The sequence below is a fragment of the Lampetra fluviatilis genome, chromosome 52 (genome assembly GCF_964198595.1).
Source record: "Lampetra fluviatilis chromosome 52, kcLamFluv1.1, whole genome shotgun sequence".
NCBI classification, from domain to species: Eukaryota; Metazoa; Chordata; class Hyperoartia; order Petromyzontiformes; family Petromyzontidae; genus Lampetra; species Lampetra fluviatilis.
The window spans coordinates 3,357,771-3,381,494 of NC_136326.1; the positions used below are offsets into that span (position 1 = coordinate 3,357,771).

A 23,724-nucleotide genomic window follows, 5' to 3' on the forward strand; every position below is an offset into this window, starting at 1 on the left:
CCCAGCCCCTCCCCACCCAGCCCCTCCATCCCCACCCAGCCCGTCCCTGCACGGCGGACGGACACAATAATCCCCTGTGGGCTGGTGGAACCAGAGGGTTTCTACCAGTATTAAATACATCAACCAATGCGTGCGAATCGCGTCAATCAGAATCGACGCGCGATCTCCGTCGTCAGAATCGATTCCCTCCGAGGCGCGGCTTTTTAACGAATCTGCGCCGCGCGCGATGTGGATCCGCGTCCTCCTTGGAGAGGAGGAGGTTGGTAGTGGTGGTGGTCGCGGTGGTGGAACAACAGCAGCAGCGTGCACGCTCTTCGCCTTCTTTACAACAACAATAACAACAAGAACAGCAACAACAACAACACGAACTCGACGACGACGCGGATGGAGAGTAACTGGGATCTCGGGCAGCAGCAGTCGAGCTGCGAACTGTGCGGCGCCATGGAGAACCTGCTGCGTTGCGGGAGGTGCAAGAGCTCCTTCTACTGCTCCCGTGAGCACCAAGTCTCGCATTGGAAGTCTCACCGACGCCGATGCCGACTGCCGCCCGACCCGACGCCCACCTCGGCGGGCAGACTGCCCGGGCCCGTAGCGGCAGCGGCGGCAGCGGCGGCATCGGCGGCATCACCGTCAGACTCTGCAGTATCGTCGGTATCGGCCATAGCCGCCTCGGCTGTGTCAACCACAGCCACTGCTGCTGTTGTTGTTGCTGCTGCTGCTGTTGTTGATGTGTTACCATCGGCTACAGCTACTGCTGCTGCTGTATCAGCTGCAGCTGCTGCTGTGTCAGCCCCGGTTGTGTCTGCCACACCGCGGCTGAATGGCAGGCTCAAGCAAGACGACGACGATGAAGACGACGACGATGATGTTGGTGATGATGATGACGACGTTGTGGTGGTGGTGGTGGACAAAGTTAGCAGGACTGACGAGGTGGAGGCCAGGGGACGCGGCAGGGGCAAGACGAAGAGGAAAGGAGGTGGAGGAAGAGGTGCTGCTGGTGGTGGTATTGCTGGTGGTGCTGCTACTGGTGATGGTGGAGGTGCTGGTGGTGCTGTTGGTGGTGGAGGTGGTGGTGGTGGTGCTGTTGGTGGTGGAGGTGGTGCTGGTGGTGGAGGAGGAGGAGCGAAAGGAGACGATCTGACGCAGACTGGACGGCATCAGTCGCAGTCGCACGGCGGCCACCACGCAGAGACGCAGGTGGTGGTGGTAAGGATTTTTATCTCTTGATGTGTAAACGATTCATTATGTTTGTGTGTGTACGTGTGTATGTGTGTGTGGACGTTGCCTCAACCGGTGGGAGGTTCTCACACCTTGGCGATCGGTGGGGCCTTTCGGGTGATGTCGGTCTGCTCTGTAAGCGCGATGTTGATCGGTAAAAATAAATAATAATAAAAATAGAAATAATAATAGAAATAAAATCTATTTTTTATAAATAATATATAATTGTATTTCTATTCTATTATTATTTCTATTATTTTTATTATTTATTTTTTCCTACGTGACTTTACCGAAAAAAAAGTGTGAATCCTTGCAGTCACGAAAGCTTCAAATCTAGAATTGATCGTTTCTCTCTCTGCCTCTTCATTGCTCGGCGGGCATGGGGTCACAATCACCGTGTCTGTGTGCGCTGCCGTGTCTGTGTGCGTTGCCGTGTCTGTGTGCGCTGCCGTGTCTGTGTGCGCTGCCGTGTCTGTGTGCGCTGCCGTGTCTGTGTGCGTTGCCGTGTCTGTGTGTGTGTTGCCGTGTCTGTGTGTGTGTTGCCGTGTCTGTGTGTGCTGCCGTGTCTGTGTGTGTGTTGCCGTGTCTGTGTCTGTGTGTGCTGCCGTGTCTGTGTGCGCTGCCGTGTCTGTGTGCGTTGCCGTGTCTGTGTGCGTTGCCGTGTCTGTGTGCGTTGCCGTGTCTGTGTGCGTTGCCGTGTCTGTGTGTGCTGCCGTGTCTGTGTGTGTTTCCGTGTCTGTGTGTGCTGCCTTGTCTGTGTGCTGCCGTGTCTGTGTGTGCTGTCGTGTCTCGGCGTTTTATCTCAGAGTTGTCCTTATTCCCAGATCGCTCCGATCGGTGTACAGAGATGACACCTATGCATCTTGCTATTGAAATTGACCCTCGGCTGCTTTTGAAGATAAGATTCGTGTTAGTCTTCGCGTGGCTACTGAGCGCAAGGGTGTGAAGTGGTGAACTGTTTTGCCCAGAATGTCGCCTTTTTAGAGATAGTGGAGGTTTGCTGAAGACGATCACAGCTTCAAGATTACTTCTTATTGGTTCTTTCGGTAAAGTCACGTAGAAGGGAAATAATAAAAATAAAACATAATAAAATACAATGATCTGTTGATATGCAAATTTCTTTGTCAAGGCGCCCTTCCTCCTCTAACCCGGCTTAAATATACGCTGCCAAGCTTGGTGGTGTTCATTCAGACGCTGTCTTTCTGACAGACCTGTTCTTCACCTGAGGACGGCTGCTTACGTTGTGGCCGAAACATCGTGAGAATAGTATTTTATTTTTATTATTTTATTATTTCCCTTCTACGTGACTTTACCAAAAGAACCAAGAAGATGAATCCCTGCAGTCACGAAAGCTTTAAATCGAAATTCAAGATTACTTGTATCTGTCCGGTCCCATGGCTCTTTTGTCGCTTGCCAATAGATGTTTTGTTCAACCTCTTTAACCCCGTCTGAATACATCCATCGTATAACCATTCTGAATACATATTTTACATTATATAGCTTCTAAATACCATTCAACCTCCTGAGAATTCATCCTGTCACGTCCTTCAATATCTCATATGAGTTACACACCTCTGTTATCTCTTCACTCTGTCGTCACTTTTGAATTAATCTCTTGCCTGTTATTGTCTTTCAATATATAGCACGTCTGTGCCCTAGTCGTGTGTCTGTGTGTCCTGTCACTTTTAAACACAGGACATGTATATATTTATGTCTATCCCTTACGTATAAACAACGTCTCTGGTCATCATCTGGATGCATCTACTATCTATCATCTGTCCTTTGAATACCCGTATCTCTTGTGCATCTCCTATCACGTCTATTTATCTCTTATTAATACAATACATCTCTTCTGTCTCATCTGTTATGACTACATATATCTGTTATCGCAAATTTATGAATTTCCTGCATGTCTTTTATGAATAGAGTTAATCTCTATCAACTTCTTCCTTTATATTCCGTACATAAACCCTAATTTCCTGTCGCATCCGAATACACCTCAAAATATTAAATGTCGCTTAAAATCAGTTGTTGTAACTCTATCTTGTACCTTTTCATATCTACCTTTGTCCGATGTTTAACTATTGTCAAATATTCCAGGAACATGTGTGTTCACTATGTAATAAATATTACAATTGTGTGTCTGGTCGGCTTTAGGGTGCAGGTCAGTCTGTGTCCCTGAACTTTTATTTTAACTTGCCTGACTGCTGATAAGACCCTAAAGGTCTTAACCGGTCCAGAGTTCGACCTGCTTAATTAAATGCTGCGTGATATTATTGGTGTGGAATAGCCAACGCACTGACAAAATACAGAAACATTATTACGTGTGGAGTCTCAAAACAGAGCTCTGCTTATTTGTCTTGAGCAGTAACCTTGTCAACATGCAACGTTAAGGCCTATGTTGATGTGTGGTTGGAATTGTTGGACCCAACATTGGTGGTCCAACGTTCAATGGTTCCTGGGAATGTCCCACAGCATTGCATGATGAGTTGGGTATTTCTTTTTGCATTGCATGGGGCCCCATATATTTATACGGAGTGCTCTTGCCAAAAGTGTCTGGTAATCCAACAGCATTTGTGTAATGGGTCTGCATCTGCTGATGTACCCTGAAGGTCACAACCGATCCAGAATTTTGCATGCTTTTTAACAAATACTGCTTTATGATACTGGCGTGGAAAGCCAATATTTGCTGTATGGACTAAGACATATTTTACACGTGGAGACACACCATCGAGTTTTGCTGATGTTTTTACTTTGTCTCTCAATTCAGTCGACTTAGACTTGCCCATTGGCAGTATCTCTGGTGTCTTTAGTTTCTTGCGTTGTCTTCAGTTTCTGCGGTGTCTGCAGTTAACAAATTTGGTTGTCTTGCCACGTGGCAGTTCAGCCTATCGCATCCATCGCACCACACCGTAGGGGACTCTGCAAGGTTACTTACACAATGTTCTGCTGCCAAATTCGCTTTTGGCAGCACTCGCCAGGCTGACATCTATCCAAGTCGTGGCAGCTTTTGCTGGATGGAGACTTGCTGGTAAATAGATGCACGGTACTGCATTGTAGGGTTTTTTTTACTTATATAAACACAAAAGAAAATCACTTTTGCATCTATGCAGAATGTTCCAGTCGTATGTGATTAGCTCAGGCACTCCTCTACTTACGGACGAGTTAGGTTTCCGTGGTCTATTCGTAAGTCGATTTGTTCGTAAGTCCAACTTTTCTCCTGTCAATTCCAAACATGTTGTACGGCATGTACACTAAAGACAGGGAATGGCTTGAAAATGTGTATGATATTCTTCAGATATAGATGCCACCGGTTCTTAATGTTCTACAGATGTAGATGCCACTGGTTTTCCATGTTCTGCAAATGTGGATGCCACTGATTTTTCGTGTTCTGCAGATGTAGATGCCACCGCCGCCATCTATTACGCGGCGGTTGAACTTACGACTCTCGGTCCGAACAGGAAAATGGACATAACGGACCGGTTTGTTTGTATCTCTGAAAGTTCGTGGGTCGAAATATTCATAAGTAGAGGAGTCCCTGTATTGAATTGTGATTATATTCATTATTGAGCATTTTTTTTATATGCGTTGCACCCATCCATTCTACCTTGTTTCTTCCAGATTGATAATCCCCTTATCTGAAGCATTTTGAGATGCCATTGCATTTAGCTGCTTACATCATTACTGTCATAAGCCATGGTCAATCCACTGCTGGATGAAGGCTTCCCAATGCTGTTGATGCAACGATCCACCCAGTACTTGTTCTGCACACGAACTAACCTCATCGCTCCTTCTTGCCCGGGGGACATCCTCTCGGATGAGTTCCATTCCTCGGCTGCCACTCGGCAAGATGTTAACTACCTCGCTTGGTATACGGATCGTGGGTTCCATCCCACGCCTGACGCCTGTATATTTGGAGTTTGCATGTTCTCCCCGTGATCACGTGGATTTTTTGCCCGGGTTTTTCTCTCCACATTTATAAACAACATGCGTTTGGCTGCTGTAAAATTACACATTTGAAGCCACTTCGTTGAGCTGTCATTTGTGATAGCCAGGTCGCTTCTGAAAAAGAGCTACATAGTTAGTTGCTGCAGCTCCATACTATTAATATTCCTTCCCTTTATTAATGCTAACCCTACTCCCTCCCTTTGATGCTGCTAATCCTGCATAATGCACGGGCATAATATGACTTTGAAACCCCCCGCCCACCTCCTACGCATTCCACAAGTAGTGACTAATCCCATATCTGCATTTCCCATAAATATGTTAAATTCCTCTTGATATGCAAATTATTTTGTCAAGGCGCTCTTCCCCCTCCAACCCAGCTTAAATATACGCTGCCAAGCCTGGTGGTGTTCATTCAGACGCTGTCTTTCCGACAGACCTGTTTTTCACCTGAGGACGGCTGCTTGCGTTGTGGCCGAAACGTCGTGAAAATTATTTTATTATGTTTTATTTGTATTATTTTATTATTTCCCTTCTACGTGACTTTACCGAAAGAACCAAGAAGAAGAGCTACATAGCTCAGTGGGCCTTACCTGGTAAAATTAAACATTGTTTGATCCTTTTTGTTTATTATTCATGACCATCGGTCCATGATCCTTTCTCGCGATACGTCCTGCCCCAAGCCTGTTTGCACTTGAAGTTAAGTTGTTGTTGCTGGACTTCTTCACACCAAAGCCTGAAGAGTTTTAAGTCAAGTTCAAACGGAGAAATGTAAAACCGTGACGGTGGTCGATGGAGTCGAATTATTTTTTTGTGGTTCATTCACTTTTGGCCCTTTAAATATGCGATGCCTTACCCCCCAAACTGTGCCTCCTTGTCTAACTCCTCTCCTTATGTGTGTTTTGCTACTGTTAATGAAATCTCCGTGTAGCTGTTCTATTTTTGTGGGTCTGTCAACCTAGCAGTATTTGTTTCATATGCCTGACTGCCATCAAAGCCATAAGTACAAAACCAATCCACAAGAGTTTGCTCATTTAAACAAATACTGCAAGGTAATCATCATCATCTTCCATGATCAATCCGCTGCTAGGTGAAGACCTCCCAAATCGGTCACAATATCATGATCCTGCAATGCAAAAATGCACCGGCACACGAGCTGATTTCATCTCTCCATCTTCGCGGGAGACGTGCTCTCTTGAGGTTCATCCCCTCATTTGTTGAGGAATGATAATCGGCCATCGTTTCTTCGAGCAATGTGCCTGCCCAAGGCCACATAACTCTTCTTAGCCGTTTAAATAATGTCATTAATCTGTATTGTTGTGATCCATATGCAACTCTTTCGCCGGTGGTTATCAAAGTGCTATCCTCAGACCACCAGGTGGTTCGTGACGCTCCTCCAGGTGGTCCGCGGGGTTGTGATGCAAATGCAGGTTGATCCGGACAATAATGATGACGTTTATTCCTCTTCTTTCAGACGAAAAAATATATACATTTTACTTCTAATATTTAATTACAGCAGAACCCCTCTTAACGACCACCCCTGTTAACGACGAAACACTTAACGACAGGCCTCTACAGAGCCCACTGTGTAGTGTATAGTGTAATGTATAGTAGTGTAGAGTGACAAGTAGTGTAGTGTCTAGTGGTGTAGAGTAAAACCCCTCTTAACGACCACCCCTGTTAACGACTAATCGCTTAACGACAGGCCTCTATAAAGCCCAATGTGTAGTGTAGTGCCTCCATAGAGCCCAATGTGTTCGCTTACCGACCATTCTGTTAACGATGGGCTGTTGGAGGTACTGTAAATATGAATTGATACATTTGTAGTGACTGGGAATGTCACTGTGTGGTGCCGGGCCTGCGAAACCACGGCGGATAATATGTTGTCAATATGTGCAGCCCGGTTACTTGGCGTAGTACCAGCCCTAGCGGGGCTTGGGTGAGCGCCGGTTAGCGCGGGGACACCATGTACAGTGTGCGGTGCGGGCTCCCTGTGAGGCAGCGTGAAAGGGTGTCAGCCAGCCAGGGTTACGTTGAGGCATGAACGCTGGTTGACCTGCCGACACGTAACCGGATGATATTGGAGGGGGGCCACCGGTGGAAGGGGGCCGTGGGGTGGTCACGTGGTATAGAAGAGCTCTCGGGAGCCTTCGGGGAAGAGCCAGAGAGATCTAGAAGGTGGGCGGGGCGAGAGGCGGAGCCAGACGCAGCCCGGGCCGATATAACGGTGGGAGGCCCCGTGTGGGGCTCGGAGTTCTTGTCTGTTGGTGAGAGAAGATCCACGTCAGGTTGAAGAAGTCTTTAGCCACGCGGTCCGGGACTCGGCTCGTGGTCCGGACCGGGATAGCGGGACCGTGTCTAGTTCTGCCGTAGCGTGGTGTGATGGGCGTTCAACATCCGAGTGTAGGTCACGTGATGTTGTGTTGCTGTGAATAAAAGTGTTGCTCCCAAGGCAACGTCTGTGACTCGGTTGGACTCGCTACACATTTGTTAACCATGTTTCTTTTAATATTGTTTATAATGTTAGTAAGTGAATGTATTCATATACATTAATATACATTGTTTAAATATTAATATCTATTTCCTATACTCGCTTAACGACCAAATCACTTAACGACCGGTTTCCTGGAACCAATTGCCGTCGTTAAGAGGGGTTCTTCCATATTTTACTTATGATATTAAGTTGGGTAAACTACCCGACTGAAACTACCCTAATCGTCATATATAAATGCCCCCACTCCCCCCCCCCCCTCCTTGAAAAAAACAGAAAGCTGAAGAAATTATGTTCTGGTAATATAAATCATTTTCTATCAGGGGTATTTAGAGAGAGAATGTTCTAGATTTGAAGTTTTAGTGACTGCAAGGATCCATACTCTTTGGTTCTTTCGGTAAAGTCACGTAGGAGGAAAATAAATAAATACATATATATATAAGAATTCCCATCACGGCATTGCGCCCATAACGTCGTTATTAAAAACAAATGTATTTTATTTTTTACCTACGTGACTTTACCGAAAGAACCAAAGAGTAGAGAGAATGTTTGTATCTCCTTGAGTGGTCAAAAGTTTAAGGAACAATGTCTCGGACTCTCTTCGCGTATCCCCGTCGAGCACCTGTGCACAAACTCATTTGATCACTCCATCTCCTCGGTGGACGCTCCCTTGGATGCATTCAGTTCCAAAAAGATGATGACACCGCTCGTAATATGTTATACGACTGTTAGCTCAAGTGTCTTTAGTTGCCTCTGCATTTTGGCGAGACTGAATATGTAGAACTAGTATATAACAATACTGTAATAATGATATTTAAATGCCTGTTAGTTAACCGAGGGAAATGTCAGTGATTGTAAAAACAATTCATCAGGACGGTCCTGCATTGAGATGTTTGGCCAATTGCATCAAGGAGTGTTTGGCATGTAAAACCTTGCCTCTTACTGCATTTAGCCTTAATTACAACCCTTTCTGATAATTTGCCTGTACAGTCCAAACGTAATTAAGATAATGGCATGCGTGCAAAGCTTTGGTGACACTAGCTATTGTTGATGTTATTATGCACTAGTATTGTAACTGTCGTTGCAATGGTTAGATTGCTGGGCAATAAACCTTGAAACCTGAGTTCAATTCCAGGCCATGGCTAACACGGGAGGCGAGTGATATCTGAACCGGCCCTGGGGTCGTCTCTCTCCTTCACTAACTCGTACGGGACGAGCGTGGGTGAAGTCGGGTCAAACAACCCCCACGACCAACGCGCCGTGGGGTGGCCTTCATCCAGCAGTGGAATGACAAAGGTCTGCAAAAGTGTTAACGTTGCGCGACAATTGAAACTGTGAAGAAAAAAAGTTAGTGAGCTCGGGCAGGGGTGTGTCCTGAGAAGAGGGCATGGCCGATGGGTCAGGGAATATTTGGCAGCCAAGCAATGGAACACGACAGAGGGCGTCCACCGAAGGAGATGGAGCGATTAAACTGGGTCCGTGTGAGGAATGCTCGGTGGATTATTTAATCGCAGGACCGTGAGAAACGGTGGCAGCTTTGGGCGGCCTTTCTCGAGCAGTGGATTGATCATGGCCGATGATGCAATGGTGTCTATTCTTGCCGCTAGAACCTTAATACGGGGTGATTCGTGCACAGCAGGCCATGACTTTGAGCGCTGTGCTAATTCTAACCTTTGGACGGGTGGCCTCGGCGGGGGTGCATGTGAACGAAACCAGATGTGGGTAAAATGAAAGCCCACCGATGCCAGATAACCCACGTCTGCCTTGTCCAGCAGCGCTGATTGAGTTACAGACGGCTTGCGAAAAAAACGCCTTCCACGCTCACCTGATGTGACCTCGCTCGGAGCCAGAGAGAGGAGAATTTCACTTCGCTGTGTTTTGGCGAATTATTTGTCAAAAAATTTTATAAGGTGATATTTTTGCTGAAATGAGCGTTGAAGTGGTGCTCATCTATTGTTTATAGCCGAGCCAGTGATGGAAATTCTACATTTCGATGGTTTGTGGCGAGTCGATCCATAGGACAACCTTTGTTGATTTTCCTACAAAGTGCAACTCATTTTTTTTATCAACTACTCAGGGATGATGCGCTGAGTCATCCCCCAGCCAGGGCTTGAACTGTTGACCTTCAATTTGCAAGCCACTCGCACTACTGCTGAGCCATCTGGCCGGATATTATGAAATAATTATTAAAAACAATAGTTTGTGATAATTATTTATCGCTCACATTGTGTTTAAATTGCATATACTGTGTAATATTATATTATACTGTGTAAAAGTCGAGCCTCATTTCTTTACTTTAACCGGTTGGTTTATTGCGGTGCCAACGTTCTTGAAAGAACAGAACTCATAGTGGGAAAGTAGATACATTTAAATTTTAAATGCCACGTTGAGCTAAATAAACACGTGGGCCCCAGTGGCCATTGCAAACCATCTGACATGTAACAATAATAGTCCACCCCTCCCCCGTGCCACCGCACACACCAGTGGGCTGATGAATTGTTACGCTTTGGCGATTGTGGTTTCATTTAATAATGCATTATTTTTTTGGTTTATTTATATTGCTTGTTTTTGTTCTGTGTCCCGTGTGTTCAGTTTTTTTCACTCCATTGAGCCTCCTAATTTATAAAAATGGTGTAATACAATGCCATATGATCCAGATATAACGAGCATAGAGGTTTAGCTATTTTTGCGTGTGTTCGGGTTTGTGCAATTTGGCGTAGTTGCGGCGAACATTTCTACCCAAAATTCGCTCCGCGTGGTTTGAATTCACTCATACGCGGCTGTGCAGTCAAACATGCAACAACATTGTGTGTATACTGTGTGCACTACTCGGCAGGCATCTGTCTCGTGCGATTTTACTTTGTGCATCTTTTATTTTTTGGAGCGCATCTACCCCATTCAGCGAGGGAAATGCTACGTACTTTGTACAGGGAGGCGGTCAGTCGTAGGAAAATTAAGGTCTTGAACCCGGATATGAGCATGGTTGGGGAGTTGACACCACGGATAGCTGGGTGGGAATTCAAGTTGTTAATCATTTGCATACAAATTTACAATAATTATAGGAAATAATAATTTTGCCCATTTTTAATTAGGGTTGGTAGTGGTGTTTTTTTTTTTACCATACTTCACCGCTCTGGTTGGTACGGGTTGGTAATGGGGACGGGGGAAGGAGAGGTCCGGTTCTGATATCACTTGCCACTCATGTTAGCCGTGGACAGCAACATAACTCGGGTCTCTGGGTTTAGTCATCAACTTTACAATCGATATTCATGAGTGATTCGATACGTTGCCGCATGCCTCATTAACTCGCCGCTCTTGCCACCGTCTGTGTCACCTACCCAGGCAACGGCGCCACTGACGCTGGCGTCAGCGACAGATAAGGGGGCGACACCAGAACCTCTGAGCAACAGCAACGGACGTGGCCCCAACGGGCAACCGGCACGGCCCAGCATGGCTCAGCGCGCCACCTCCTACGTGGTGCCGTGCATGGAGAAACTCGGCATCTGCATGGTGGAGGACTTCCTGGGCGAGGAGACCGGCAGCGCCATCCTCGCCGAGGTCAAGCGGCTCCACGGCAGCGGCAAGTTCTGCGACGGGCAGCTCGTGGGTCAGCTGCGAGCCAAGGGCGGCTCGGAAACGTCGCCCGCTTCTGCTGCCTCCTCGACCTCCTCGTCCTCCAGCTCATCGTCGTCCTCCTCCTCCTCGTCGTCGGTCATCGCCGGGGCGGCGCTTTCGCCGCCGTCTGCGATCCGCGGCGATAAGATCGCGTGGATCAGCGGGAGCGAGCCGGGCTGCGAGAAGATCGCCTACCTGATGTCGCAGATGGACGAGCTGATCAGACATTGCGCCGGACGCCTGGGGATCTACAACATCAACGGACGTACCAAGGTGAGACGGCGGTTGTTGATAGGAAAGTTTCCTGCATACTGCATAATGCACGGGCATAATATGACTTTGAAAACCCCCCGCCCACCTCTTACGCATTTCACAAGTAGTGCTAATCCCATATCTGCATTTCCCATAAATATGCTAAATTCCTCTTGATATGCAAATTATTTTGTCAAGGCGCTCTTCCCCGTCCAACCCAGCTTAAATAGTCGCTCCAAGCCTGGTGGTGTTTCATTCAGACGCTGTCTTCCCGACAGACCTGTTCTTCACCTGAGGGACGGCTGCTTGCGTTGTGGCCGAAACGTCGTGAGAATCATTTTATTTTGTTTTATTTTTATAAATGTATTATTTCCCTTCTACGTGACTTTACCGAAAGAACTAAGAAGATGTCAACTGAGAGTCGCTCGCGGCTCTGAGAGAGAGTGCTGAGCAGACATCGCTGAGAATCCTGTGTTTTGAAATACAATTGACAGCCGCCTGTGATCAAACTGGGTTGTTGAGCTTAGGAAATTGGTGTGTTCCGGCATCCGGTGACTGGGCAAAGAAACACGTCACTTTAGAAATTTGGTTTTGCGCTGAAATTGCATGAATTGCAGCTCCGAGAATCAACATTTTCTTCCTCCAGATACATTTCGGCAAGAAAGTAATACTCGTTGGCAAAAAAGTCCCGTGATTTTCGAGGCATCTAACTTTTACTGTGACGTCTCAGGGTTTCTCTTTGTCACATCAAATCTACCTTGGTATGGGACATTAAAAAAATACACTTAAGTGTAAAACATAATCATTTGGATTACTATCACGTTTATGCTGCATCACTGTTGGGGAAAATTGGATTGGAAACTTGGACGTTGACGAAAAAGATATAAGGAAGTCTTGTAAGTGTGCAAAGAAGCTTCAGAATTACCATAAGAGGAGGTACACGTGCATTAGAGAATATTTATTTAAAGGTTAGAGACATTCTGAATATGTAGCCTTGGGCACACGTTGCAAGAAGAAGTGATAGTTTGTAGCCGAGACTAACGTCTTGTGTGGCAGCCAAAGGAGGGAATGCTGCCGGGAGGATATTCGTTGCTGATGTGGAGCAATGAGATGAACTCCTGTGCAGGCACCAGATGGATTGCTATGCATCGCAGCTCCACGGGACTTAGGGATGATCATCCAGCAGTCGATTTGATCGTGGCTGACGACGACGATGATGGTGAACACTTAAATGTTAGGATACACACGCATTGCATCTGGCTGCGCTTAGCCAGTCAGACGGCATTATTTATAATTGTGCTTAATCTACATCGAGGGTAAACACGGGCGAGGTGACGCACTGGCCGTGCAATGCTGGGGCACAGTGGCTCACACTTGGGAGAAGAACCTTAGGCCGCATTGATCGGTGCTTAACAAAGCCACCACATAGTAAACGCATAACTTAATGGGGCACTTAGTGACCACGGCGAATGTGCTGGTGTTGGAAGGGAGAGCTATTGCCACTCGTCTTTGTCTTAGGGGAGATGCAAGACAAGCAAGTGGCACCCACGTATAATTTAGAGGGTGTCACCTGCTTTAAGTAATTGTTGTTTCCTGAATATCGCTGTGCATCGATGGTATGTTGAGGAGTGCATTTGGCCATTGACCCTAAAATCTCATTTTTTGTATGTAACATTTAACTGCAGTGTGAATCGTCCAATTAAGGCAATTTATTTTTTGGTGTGGCCACAAATGAGCGTATTATTCACTTATTTTAACAGTCATCAAAACATGTCGGAAATTCTTTGGCTTGCCTGGATAAAAGGGAAAGAACTGTGAATTCCTGTCCCTTTGTCATGGTCACGGATGGTTACGACAGGCCAAAGGCCCCAATACACCAAGTAGCCAGCAACAAACATCACGAGCGAAGGTGTAGTAGATAGGAGTTGAGATCACCATTGGAACCTCCTTTGCCAGTAGCAAAATATGATAATTGTTTTTTTACCCTTTTATCTGGCAACAAAACTGACACCTTTTTTACAAGGAGTCATGTTTGCATTGACCACACAATACCTGCGGTCGGAATGCAATCAAAAAACACAACTCTGATAATGTATGTACTGTCCTTGAAATTGAGTTAAATTGATTGGTCCACACCCGAGACAGCTTTTGACGTCATCTGGTCCAACACCATGTGAGACTAGGCTCTAAGAAAAGCTGTCTCGGGTGTGGACCAATCAATTTCAAGGACAGTGCATACATTATCAGAGTTGTGTTTTTTGTTTGCATTCCGACCGCAGGTATTGTGGTCAATGCAAACATGACTCCTTGTAAAAAAAGGTGTCAGTTTTGTTGCCAGATTAAAGGGTAAAGAACCAATTATCAATTATCAGGAGTTAAGATGTTTCTAGAATTGAATAAAGATATAAGAACTTGGGGGTAGAGACTGATGGGAGGGAATTTGAAAAATCGAGCAGTACCAAAAAAAGAAGTGAAATGGGACGTGGTTAATTAGATTTTTCTGAGCCAAGGATAATGGAAAAGATGAGTACAGCTTATTGTCACGCAATTTAGCGTCCGATTTAGCTCTACTTATGAAATACATAGCTGGTGTATGTTTAAATGCTTTGGCAATTAATGGATTAAGAGCAAAGATATGTTTACATCGCCTCCATTCATGGTGATGGTGGCTGCTAGAATATTAGGAATTTATAATGAATTGTAGGGTTTTTGGAAGGATCTTAAGTTCTATATTTTGATATCCCCTTTCATGTGAAAGAATATTAGCTTGTTCAACGCTACAATTTCCCTGCCATCTTCTACATTGCAATTATAAGTAAGTCTATAAACTATTTTAATTTCACCAACTAAAGCCCACTGAGCTATACAGCTTTTTTCCAGAAGCAATCTGGCCACAAATGATAGCTCAACGAAGTGGCTTATCACGTGGTGGAAATTTCACGCAGCCAAAAACTGGGAACGTGTTTCCAAATGCGGAGGGGAAAAACCGGAGGATACAGAGAAAAATCCACGCGACCACGGGGGGGGGGAGAACATGCAAACTCCAAACATACAGGCTTCAGGGTCGAGATTGACCCCACAACCTCCTGTATACCAGGCAAGGGAGTTAACAGCTTGCCACCGTGGCACCCCAAAAAGTCAGTCGCACGAGTCGCAGCACTCGAGTAAATTTCATCGTCCAGAGTCCAGTAATGGCTCATTCTCACAGGACGGAACCATAGCCCTGTTGTGTTAATGATGGGTTACGTTGAACCTTTGACCTTGGTAAAAAAACAAGGCTATAGTTCACGCTAATTGTACTAGGCTGCAAGAATTGTGAAACTCTCTTCTCAACCCTTGTATTTTTTTAGTTATCTAAAAATAAATAGATTAATCTGTGTAGCGTGCGGGGGACAAATGGGCTTGTTGGGGAAGAGAAGCTAGAAAGGACACTTGAGAGGAATTATGGAGTTAATTTATAAAGTGAATTGTGTGCACTGTGGTGGACTGCTGTAAAATTGTATGAAACGTTTTCAACACGTATGAAGGTTCTTTTGAATACTAAAATAGCATTACACCAGTTTATATATATAATGTATGCATGAGAGGACGTCACTCGAAGGGACGATAGCCAGTGGTCAAGAATAACAATGAGGTAGCAGCTGAGAGAGTACGTCCAGCGAGGGAGATGGAGTGATCAAATACATTTTTGCGCGGGCGCTCGGTGGATTATTACATCGCAGGAACTTTAGAGGTGTAGTGGTGGTTTTTGGGAGGCCTTTGATCAGCATTGGATTGACTGTGGCTTATGATGATGATGATGACACATAAGAGGGTTAAACTTTGATGTTAGGTTAAATAAGCCGCCAATTCTGGGCTCCAACATTTTAGGTGAATGGAATTTGTGCTCGCATATGTGGCGCCTTTAAACGACGAGAACACATTCCATCTCTCTGTGGCCCCCGTCCCTGATTCACTTCAGCTCTGCTCAACTGTGTGGATCACTCTGCCTCTTGTGATTACGGGCGCATGGTGTAACGTGTTTATCTTTAATCGTCCATCGACGCGTTCCTCGACTCTTGGAACATGTGCCCGGCCTCCACTCAACACCAGAGATCTCCGCCAAACACAAAACACTCGCGCCTCCCTGGGGGTATCGGGCACCTTCACAACAGCGCGCCCCTTTACATCGCGTCTGCACACGCTGATGTCGGATAAAGGTGCAGCCCCTGCGATTTCTTGTTCATGCCGCTGCCGGCAGAAGGGCTTCCACGAGAGGGAGCTCTAGAGAACCCCTCCAGGGGATCAATTGGCCTTCTCTTCCATGCTTTTCAGGCGTCTTGGAGGAGGTCAGAGTAACCGCACTTTACTCAGCTGCACGCGACTTGCCGATTAACCGACCGTAGTCTACTGGTACTGACGGTGGGTTTGACAGAGGTGGGGAGATTTAAGAAACCAATCCGGGAGATGGAATCAAACTGGCGCCCTCTGGATTGGAATCCCAGTGCGGCGGCGCTAACCATTACATCATGGCAGCATTCCTGACGGTGGGGGGGGGTGTTCAAAACAACGAAAGTTCGGTGTGTGATTGACTGAGCCACATTTCGTTTTCTGCTGTGGCCTGGTATATTGCATAGAGCTGGTAAAGTGTGCTGTTTGCTGTGAAGCGGGTGGTAAAGAACGCCTGATATTAATCATGTTTCTCAAAGAGCAGGGAGTCAGGGGCTCTGTATGTATTGGCACAGTTGCGTCGTGCACTGCGCTATGAACCCAGCGACCTGAGATATATTCTAGTCACGGCTCACATCAGTGGCGAATGATATCTGAACTGGCCCTGGATGCCTTTCCACCCCCCGAAACCCTGACTATAACCCACCTTTACCAACCATCATGACCAGCATAGTGAAATATTCATCCAGCAATGTATTGACAAAGTTCTGTCATTTATTTTTGTTACTATGTATTTTTCAAAGCAGGTAAATGGGTGGGTCAACATTTTTTTATTCTACTCACTTACTGATGTTTTGCTTGTGTAAAATTAGTTTCTTGTATCGAATTGTGAAGAACGCTCGCAACAAAGACTTGAATTTTGTAAAACACCTCTCTATTACATTCATTTATATATTTAAAAAGATAAGGACACATCGGGAAAAACCATGCAGACTGAAGGATTCTGTCACGCTTCCCAGCTTGTGTGTGACTTCGGAGGTATTGGATTCCAAGCGTGGAAGCCTGCGGATTATCAGGGCCAGCGGAAAGCCGTTGAGGCAAAATGCATCTCCATATTTTCCAAATCTTGCCCTTTTGTGCTCGTTTGTGTCTACAAGTTGTGGGCACCGCTTTGGTTTGTTGTTGATAGGGTGGCTCCCGAATAGCAATGCGATGCCGTATGACTCATATTGGACCATCTTCTTCTTCATTCGTGCGGCATTTTTGTGGATTGCAACAGATTACAAAATGATGTCGAGATTTGATATCCCATTCGACTGCTTCAGGAATAGCCGTGTGTATTTGTTTCCGATTGGCGTTTGCCCAGGCTTTCTCTCCGTCGTGCTTTGGTGGTCTTGTCACACCAACCCATCTGTACGTGTGGGGTATTGTGCGCGCCGTCACAGTTTGATGGCGGGCGGATGAAGTTAACGCATAAACGCTTTCATCCTTGATGAAAAAATAAGAATAGGTTTTACCCTTTCTGGCAATACAAAAAACCACCTAGGTGACACAAAGCCTTGAAGAATTCTCTCTGGTGTAGGCCAATCAGTTTCACACGCAATGCATATATTATTGGAACACGTTTGTTTACATGTTTTGCCACAAGTACGTGCGATTAATGCAGTCTCCATGCCTTGCAATGGTTATCTGTTTGGTGTTTGAACATCTTCACACCTGTTTTATTGCCAGAAAGGGTAAAGCCTGTTTTTTTTGTCCATCATTTTCATACTGGCAAAAAGGTTCCATGAATATATCTCTCATCCTTCGTTGGAAATAGTAAAAAAAAAACGATGTTATGAATAAACAGCGCGATATGTGTGTGCGCGCACATGCATATTTCGCTAATTTGAACCCAAGCGAGGATATTACAACGGCCACTGCACCACCCACACAGCCCGCGCCAACCCCATAATGACACCAAACGTAAATCACATCTGTATTTTCCACTAAGTCACGCGGTCAATTTTTATTAATGCATTTAGGGCCGTCTGTGTAGGCGGTTAACTGCCCCGGCTGCATGAGTGCAATGAAAGTGAACGCCACGCAATGGAACTGCCCAGATCGACATTGGTTTGTGCTGCAGTGCGGTGTGAAGTATGGGCCAACAAGCATGTGACCATGTCGCCCTGGTTGCACCCGATCACGTCGCAGCTTTTGATAGCCAAGCAGCGTCGAGTCTGGTTAGTACGTGGATGGGGGACTACCTAGCAATGTCAGGTGTATTTTAGTTTCTGGGAAGTAAAGTAGCCAGGAGATGGCAGGAGAGCAATGGATTCTTGAATGCATTTGTGTGGAGTTTTGAGCGCTTTATTCCTTCGTACCTGTGGGTATTAGCCGGGTACTCCTGCAGTTTCCTGTTACGTAAGGCCAGGCACTTGTGAATATGGAATTGGCCAATTATCCCAATGCTGAACCTGCCTGGAATATAGGCCGAATTACTCGCACATTGATGGATAATAAAAAATAAAAATACATTGTCTGTATTCGAGGTTTTTGGTTTAGTTCACGTAAATATAAATGTGTTGTGATTTTAAAGTTTTCGTGGCTGCAGGGATTCAAATTCTTGGTTCTTTCGGTAAAGTCACGTAGAAGGGAAACAATAAAATAATAAAAATATAAAACAATAAAATTCGCACGACGTTTCGACTGCAACACAAGCAATCGTCGTCAGGTGTGAAAAACACAGCAAGAAACCCACAATTTTTTTTCCCATTCGCGTACCGTGATGTTTCGCCGGTAATTACAACCAGCCTCATCAGGCGACAGCCAGAGTTGTGGAGGCCTCACTTTGCCGTGCCAGTCATGGAGGTTGTGTGACCATAGTTGACCACACTGAGCAGTGTGGGTTTGTGAAGAAGGCTACCCCAGGACCGGTTCAGCTACCAACTCTCTCTGGCCATTGGCAGAAGTCAAACTCAGCTTTGCAGGGTTTGTGACGCAGTGCGCTAACCACATAAAGCACTAAGTGCTCGCTTTGTTTGCAATGATCTTTGCGCTCCTCGTATGTGCAGTAACATTGTCATCAACACCGTCAGAAACAATGGCGTCACGAGCGGAGCGAATGAAAGCTGCTGGTGGAACGGCCACCAGCAGCAGCAGCAGCACACGCGCTCCTTACGGCTCGTGTCGGATACTGTCGCAGATCTGGGTGACAAGCGAACAATGGCCGGGAGAGCGTGGCGCGCGCGTGTATGTGTGCGCGCGTGTGTGCATGCGCGTGTGCGTGCTACGATTTTGTCGTTTCGCGTTTGGCTAAAAATGGGTGGAAGGAAAAAAAATAACAACCCGAAAGCTCGAGTCCACACCACCACCTGGAGGTGGCGGCCGTTTATCACGGCGATGGCAGCCACGCTCGTGACGCCCGCCTTTTGTGTTTCTGACCTTGGTGCGCCGGGGGAATGGGGTCGCGGGGGGGAAACTGCGTCCGCGTTGTAAACTCGCGGGAGTTTCCTGCGGAAAGCGGCGCGTTTCATCCCAGCGCGCGCGCGCACGCACGAGGAGCAGGAGGAGAGGCGACGTGGCTGGTATACGAGGGGGCCCACTGCCGCTCTTTCTTTTGGCTCGAGAGAAAATGCCGGGCGGCGGGGGGGAGGCGCTGCGTGACGGTTATTTGCAGCGTTGTGAAATTCTTCTGTGTGAAGTCGGCTCCACGCTAGATTGTCCAGGGTATTGTCGGGGAGGAATGGCGGCCCCGGATAAAATGCGAACGCGCACGACGCGGAACGTTCCACCACGAAGGTTCTCGCGGTTGTGGCCTGCACGGCCCTCCGGTACGTTGTCTGGCAACGAGCGCGTGTTTGTTCGGCCTTACGTCCGACGTTTTTATCTCCCGTGTTGCTGGGAGCTCATTGAGCGTGTGGAGCGGAACGTCGGGACGTCATGCCGAACAGCGCACGGGCACAACCCGGGAACACATCGGAGAGCTACAATCCAACACATTTGTAAATTTGGCTATACAAATGTACTGTTTATAGTTTACCTTCATAGAAAGCAGAATGGAGACTTGTGATGTCGTTTGATTTTTATTACTTAAATTATTTCATTCGCGGTCATGTGGGCCACTGAGCCGGTGACCCACGATGAGTGAGGAGCTCTGCTAATTATAGAACTGGAACAAGTCCTACAAGATATTTACTTTCCAAGCACACTGTTAATCCCACTGTTAGACCCGGCACATGTAATGCATCCTAGTTGTGCTCTACTGCACTGATCCATGTTGTTTCGGGGGGTCTTCATGTCCTCAACTGCTGCGTATTAGAAATGTGACTGTGTACATCCTTTTGGTTATATCGATAATAAGCTTACAGTACAAGCATAATGGAGGTTTAGTGGGTTAGATCGCACAAATATAAATGTGTTGTTAAACCCGCCACCACCCGACACAGCCAATTAGTAAATCCACGCGACCACAGGGGGAGAGAGACATGGCAAACTCCAAGTATACAGCAGGTGTCAGGGTTGAGATTGAACCCACAACCTCCTGTATATCAGGAGAGGTGGTTAACATCTCGCCACCGCGACGCCCACATACGAGCCAGGGGAGGAGAACGCAGCCTATAATAATTGCACAGTTTAACGTGTAGTAGGCTTTCGTGACCAATATTATCCATAATAGGTTTTTGGGTTAGATCGCGTAAATATAAATGTGTCATTAAAACCCGCGACCACCCGACAATTAGCAAGGTTTGTCACGTAAACAACACGTGCCAATTTGTTACAAGTTCAGCACACCGGTGTGTGTTGGAGAGTAAATACACAACATTTACTATTTGAGTACGACGTTTCGCCAGTAATTACAACCAGCATCACTAGGCGACAACCATAGTTGTTGAGAAATCCACGAAAAAAAACTCTTATGGATAATCTTGGTCGCGAAAACCTACGCGTTCTTCTTGGTTCTTTTGGTAAAGTCACGTAGAAGGGAAATAATAAAAAAATAACACTAAAACATAATAAAACAATTATCACAATGTTTCGGCCACAACGCAAGCAGCCGTCCTCAGGTGAAGAACAGGTCTGTCGGAAAGACATTCAGACGCTGTCTTTCCAACAGACCGGTTCTTCACCTGAGGACGGCTGCTTGCGTTGTGGCCGAAACGTCGTGAGAATTATTTTATTATGTTTTATTTTTTTTATTTTATTATTTCTCTTCTACGTGACTTTACCGAAAGAACAAAGAAGATGAATCCCTGCAGTCACGAAAGCTTTAAATCGAATCCTACATGTTAAACTACAATACATGCGTTGAACGTGTAGTTTGAGGATTGATGTTTTCAATCCATATTTTTAGTGGTGTAGGGGGAGCAGCAATGGCGGCAGTGGTAAGCGCACTGCGCTACGAATCTGACAACCCGAGTTTGATTCCCAGCCATGGCTAACATCGGTGGTGACCAATATCCGAACCGGTCCTGGCCATTCACCATCCCCAACTCACCAGCGTGGTAAAGTACCGAGCAGTTGTGTGTGAGACGAGGTTCGTAAAACGAATTTGGGTGCGTCTTACTTTCCGCAGCATCATAATCGTCCGGATGATATTGCAGTGATCCTGGTAATGTAGTTACGATTCACTTGCAATTGCTCTTGATATATTTCCTGTCTGTTTACATATGAATACAAGAGTCACCCTATATCTGTTTATTATTTCTTTCACCTATTTTGCAATTGTTTTATGATCAGTCTAAAATGAATATGCCTGGGCCGACTTGCATCGTTTCTGCGATATTTGCAATTTCTCACATGACGCAATTCGTTTTTGTCCTGATTTAAATTTGCTTCATTGTTGTAGTTTATTTACTGTGCTTGTTGTCATTTTGTTCACCCAGGCTACTCCTGCAAAGGAGACATTGTCCTCCTATTTTGAGCTATCGGCCAAGTTAAACAAAATAAAATAACTTGATTATGATGCTGGTAATTGTGACATGAGAAAAGCAATATGATCTTCTAGTTAGCCAATGATATCCGCAGAGGGAAATACGTAGCTTCCACTGAGTGTCCTACGAGCCACCAACCAGCAAACCACGACACTAACTCTGTTGATGAAGATTTTGTTTTTATCTTGCTAGCACAGACAGCGCCAGTATCAACAAGTTCTTGTGCAGACCACTCAAGTAAATACGGCTTGTGGTGGCTTTAAAGCAATGGGCTAATGGACCCAATCTCCCCAGCTACGGATTCAGGGGTTGAGCAATGGTAAGATTGCCCATCTCAAGGAAAATCAAGAGAAGGAGATATGAAAGGAAGTTACTAAATTAAACAGTGAGGGCCAAACAAAGATAGGGCACTGAAATTCCGGGCTTCAGGGAAACATGACGAAACTTTTTTTTTGGATGTGCTCTATGATAGACGTTTGCACCGTTTGGTGGCGTGGGGGCGAAAGGTTGGGCAAGCACCGAGCACACAGCGAAGATCCTCATTGGCTGTAAAGATTTGAGGTTTCATGCCAGTGGATGAGAACATGATTTTGCTCGTGAGGATCGCGGTTCAGATATTGTGATGTGACAATTAATTATTGAAACCCTACGCGGCACAGGAGGAATGCTGTTCACCAGCAGTTTGAATAAGAATTAAGTGGCAGCCAATGGGGACGCATTCGAGAGGACGTCCAGCGAAGAGATGGAGTGAGGAAATATATTTTTGCTCGGTGGATTCTTAACATCGCAGGAAATTGAGAAGTGTAGCGGTGGTTTTTGGAGGCCTTCAATCAGCATTGGATTCACTGTGGCTGATGATGATGATGCATGAGAGGGTTAAACTAACTCTCGATTTTAGGTCAAATAAGCCGCCCATTCTGGGACCAACATTTTAGGCGAGTGGAATTTCTGTTCGCATGTATGGCAGTTTTAAACGATGGCACATTCCTCCACGCTGTTCAAGAGCAGTTTGGCATTTTATCCCACTGTGGCCAGGATACACCGTGTGTTTATTTGTACAACCGCTTTTGTAATCGCGCTGCTAGGTGAGGGCCTCCTGACGTCGTACAAGTCGTGGGGGTTATTTGACCGTAATTCCCCACGTTGGTCAGTGCGGTTTGGTGAATGGTAGGAGGAAAGGATAGTCGTGGCACCACAGGAGTACAGTACAACAGCGGATTTTGCTGCACCGCACTCTGCTGCCCACCACGTTGCACGGCAGCAGCTTCTAGCGCCCTGACTTGTGGGGTGGTTAATCTTGGAAGCAGTATCCAGGCTCCGCCCTGCTCGGCTTCGTAGGTCCGACAAGATCAGGTGCATCCTGGGTGATTGGTCAGAGTCATCCTCTCCGTTTTCCCTTTACTCTGCGGAGTTTTGTTCGAGCAATGCGCGATGTCGAGACGTTTTGCAGTCGTGACGTTAACTGGCCCCGCTGGTGTGATGACACGCACGGTGCCAGAGTATCAAGTCAATCTTGAAAGCATCTTGAAAGAACCACAGAGTATCAAGTCAAGTTTATCTTATAAGAATAGGGGTTTTTCCCCCTTTATTCTGGCAACAAAACTTAAACCTTTTTACAAGAAATCATGTCTGCAGTAACCACAATACTTGTGGTCAGAATGCAAATAAATAACATACTCTGATAATATATGCATTGTCCTTGAAACTGATTGGTCCACACCAGAGACGGCTTTCTTTTGAGCCTCGTCTCAAACGGTGGAAGACCAGAGGACGCCAAAAAGCGTTCAGCTGAATGCCTTTTGCAGGCATGATTCCTTGTAAAAAGGTTTCAGTTTTGTTGCCAGAAAAAATGGTAAAAAACCTATTCTTATATTTGAGTACTGGCAAAGGAGGTCCCATGATGTACAAGTTCATCTTGTTTAACCAGGTGAGATCACGCAAAACTTCCGTCATTCTCGCAGCAGCAGCTTTTGGCTAACCATCAAACAGACGGTCACTGCATCGCGCGCTTTCAGATGCGCTTCTGCGGCCGTCTGGAATGCTCTTTCCGCTATTAGGAAGCCACTGGAGCTATGCACTTTTTAAATTTAGATAGAAAACTAATTTATTTAGAACTGCTTTTTGTGTTCAGTTTGTCCTTCC

General features: G+C 46.1%; 1 protein-coding gene across 3 annotated transcripts in view; it reads left to right on the forward strand.

The window, feature by feature from the left end:
* Window positions 1-234: 234 nt before the first annotated feature.
* The window catches only part of LOC144949091 (uncharacterized), a 45,685-nt gene continuing 22,195 nt past the window's right edge, over window positions 235-23,724 (forward strand). For 2 of the 3 annotated variants that reach the window (XM_078878926.1, XM_078878929.1), the window contains exons 1-2: window positions 235-1,206; window positions 10,997-11,542. In XM_078878926.1, the coding sequence (XP_078735052.1) occupies window positions 385-1,206; window positions 10,997-11,542 (1,368 nt within the window). In that variant the 5' untranslated portion in view covers window positions 235-384. The remainder of the gene's footprint in view (window positions 1,207-10,996; window positions 11,543-23,724) is intronic. The other variant, XM_078878928.1, reaches the window with a different exon arrangement.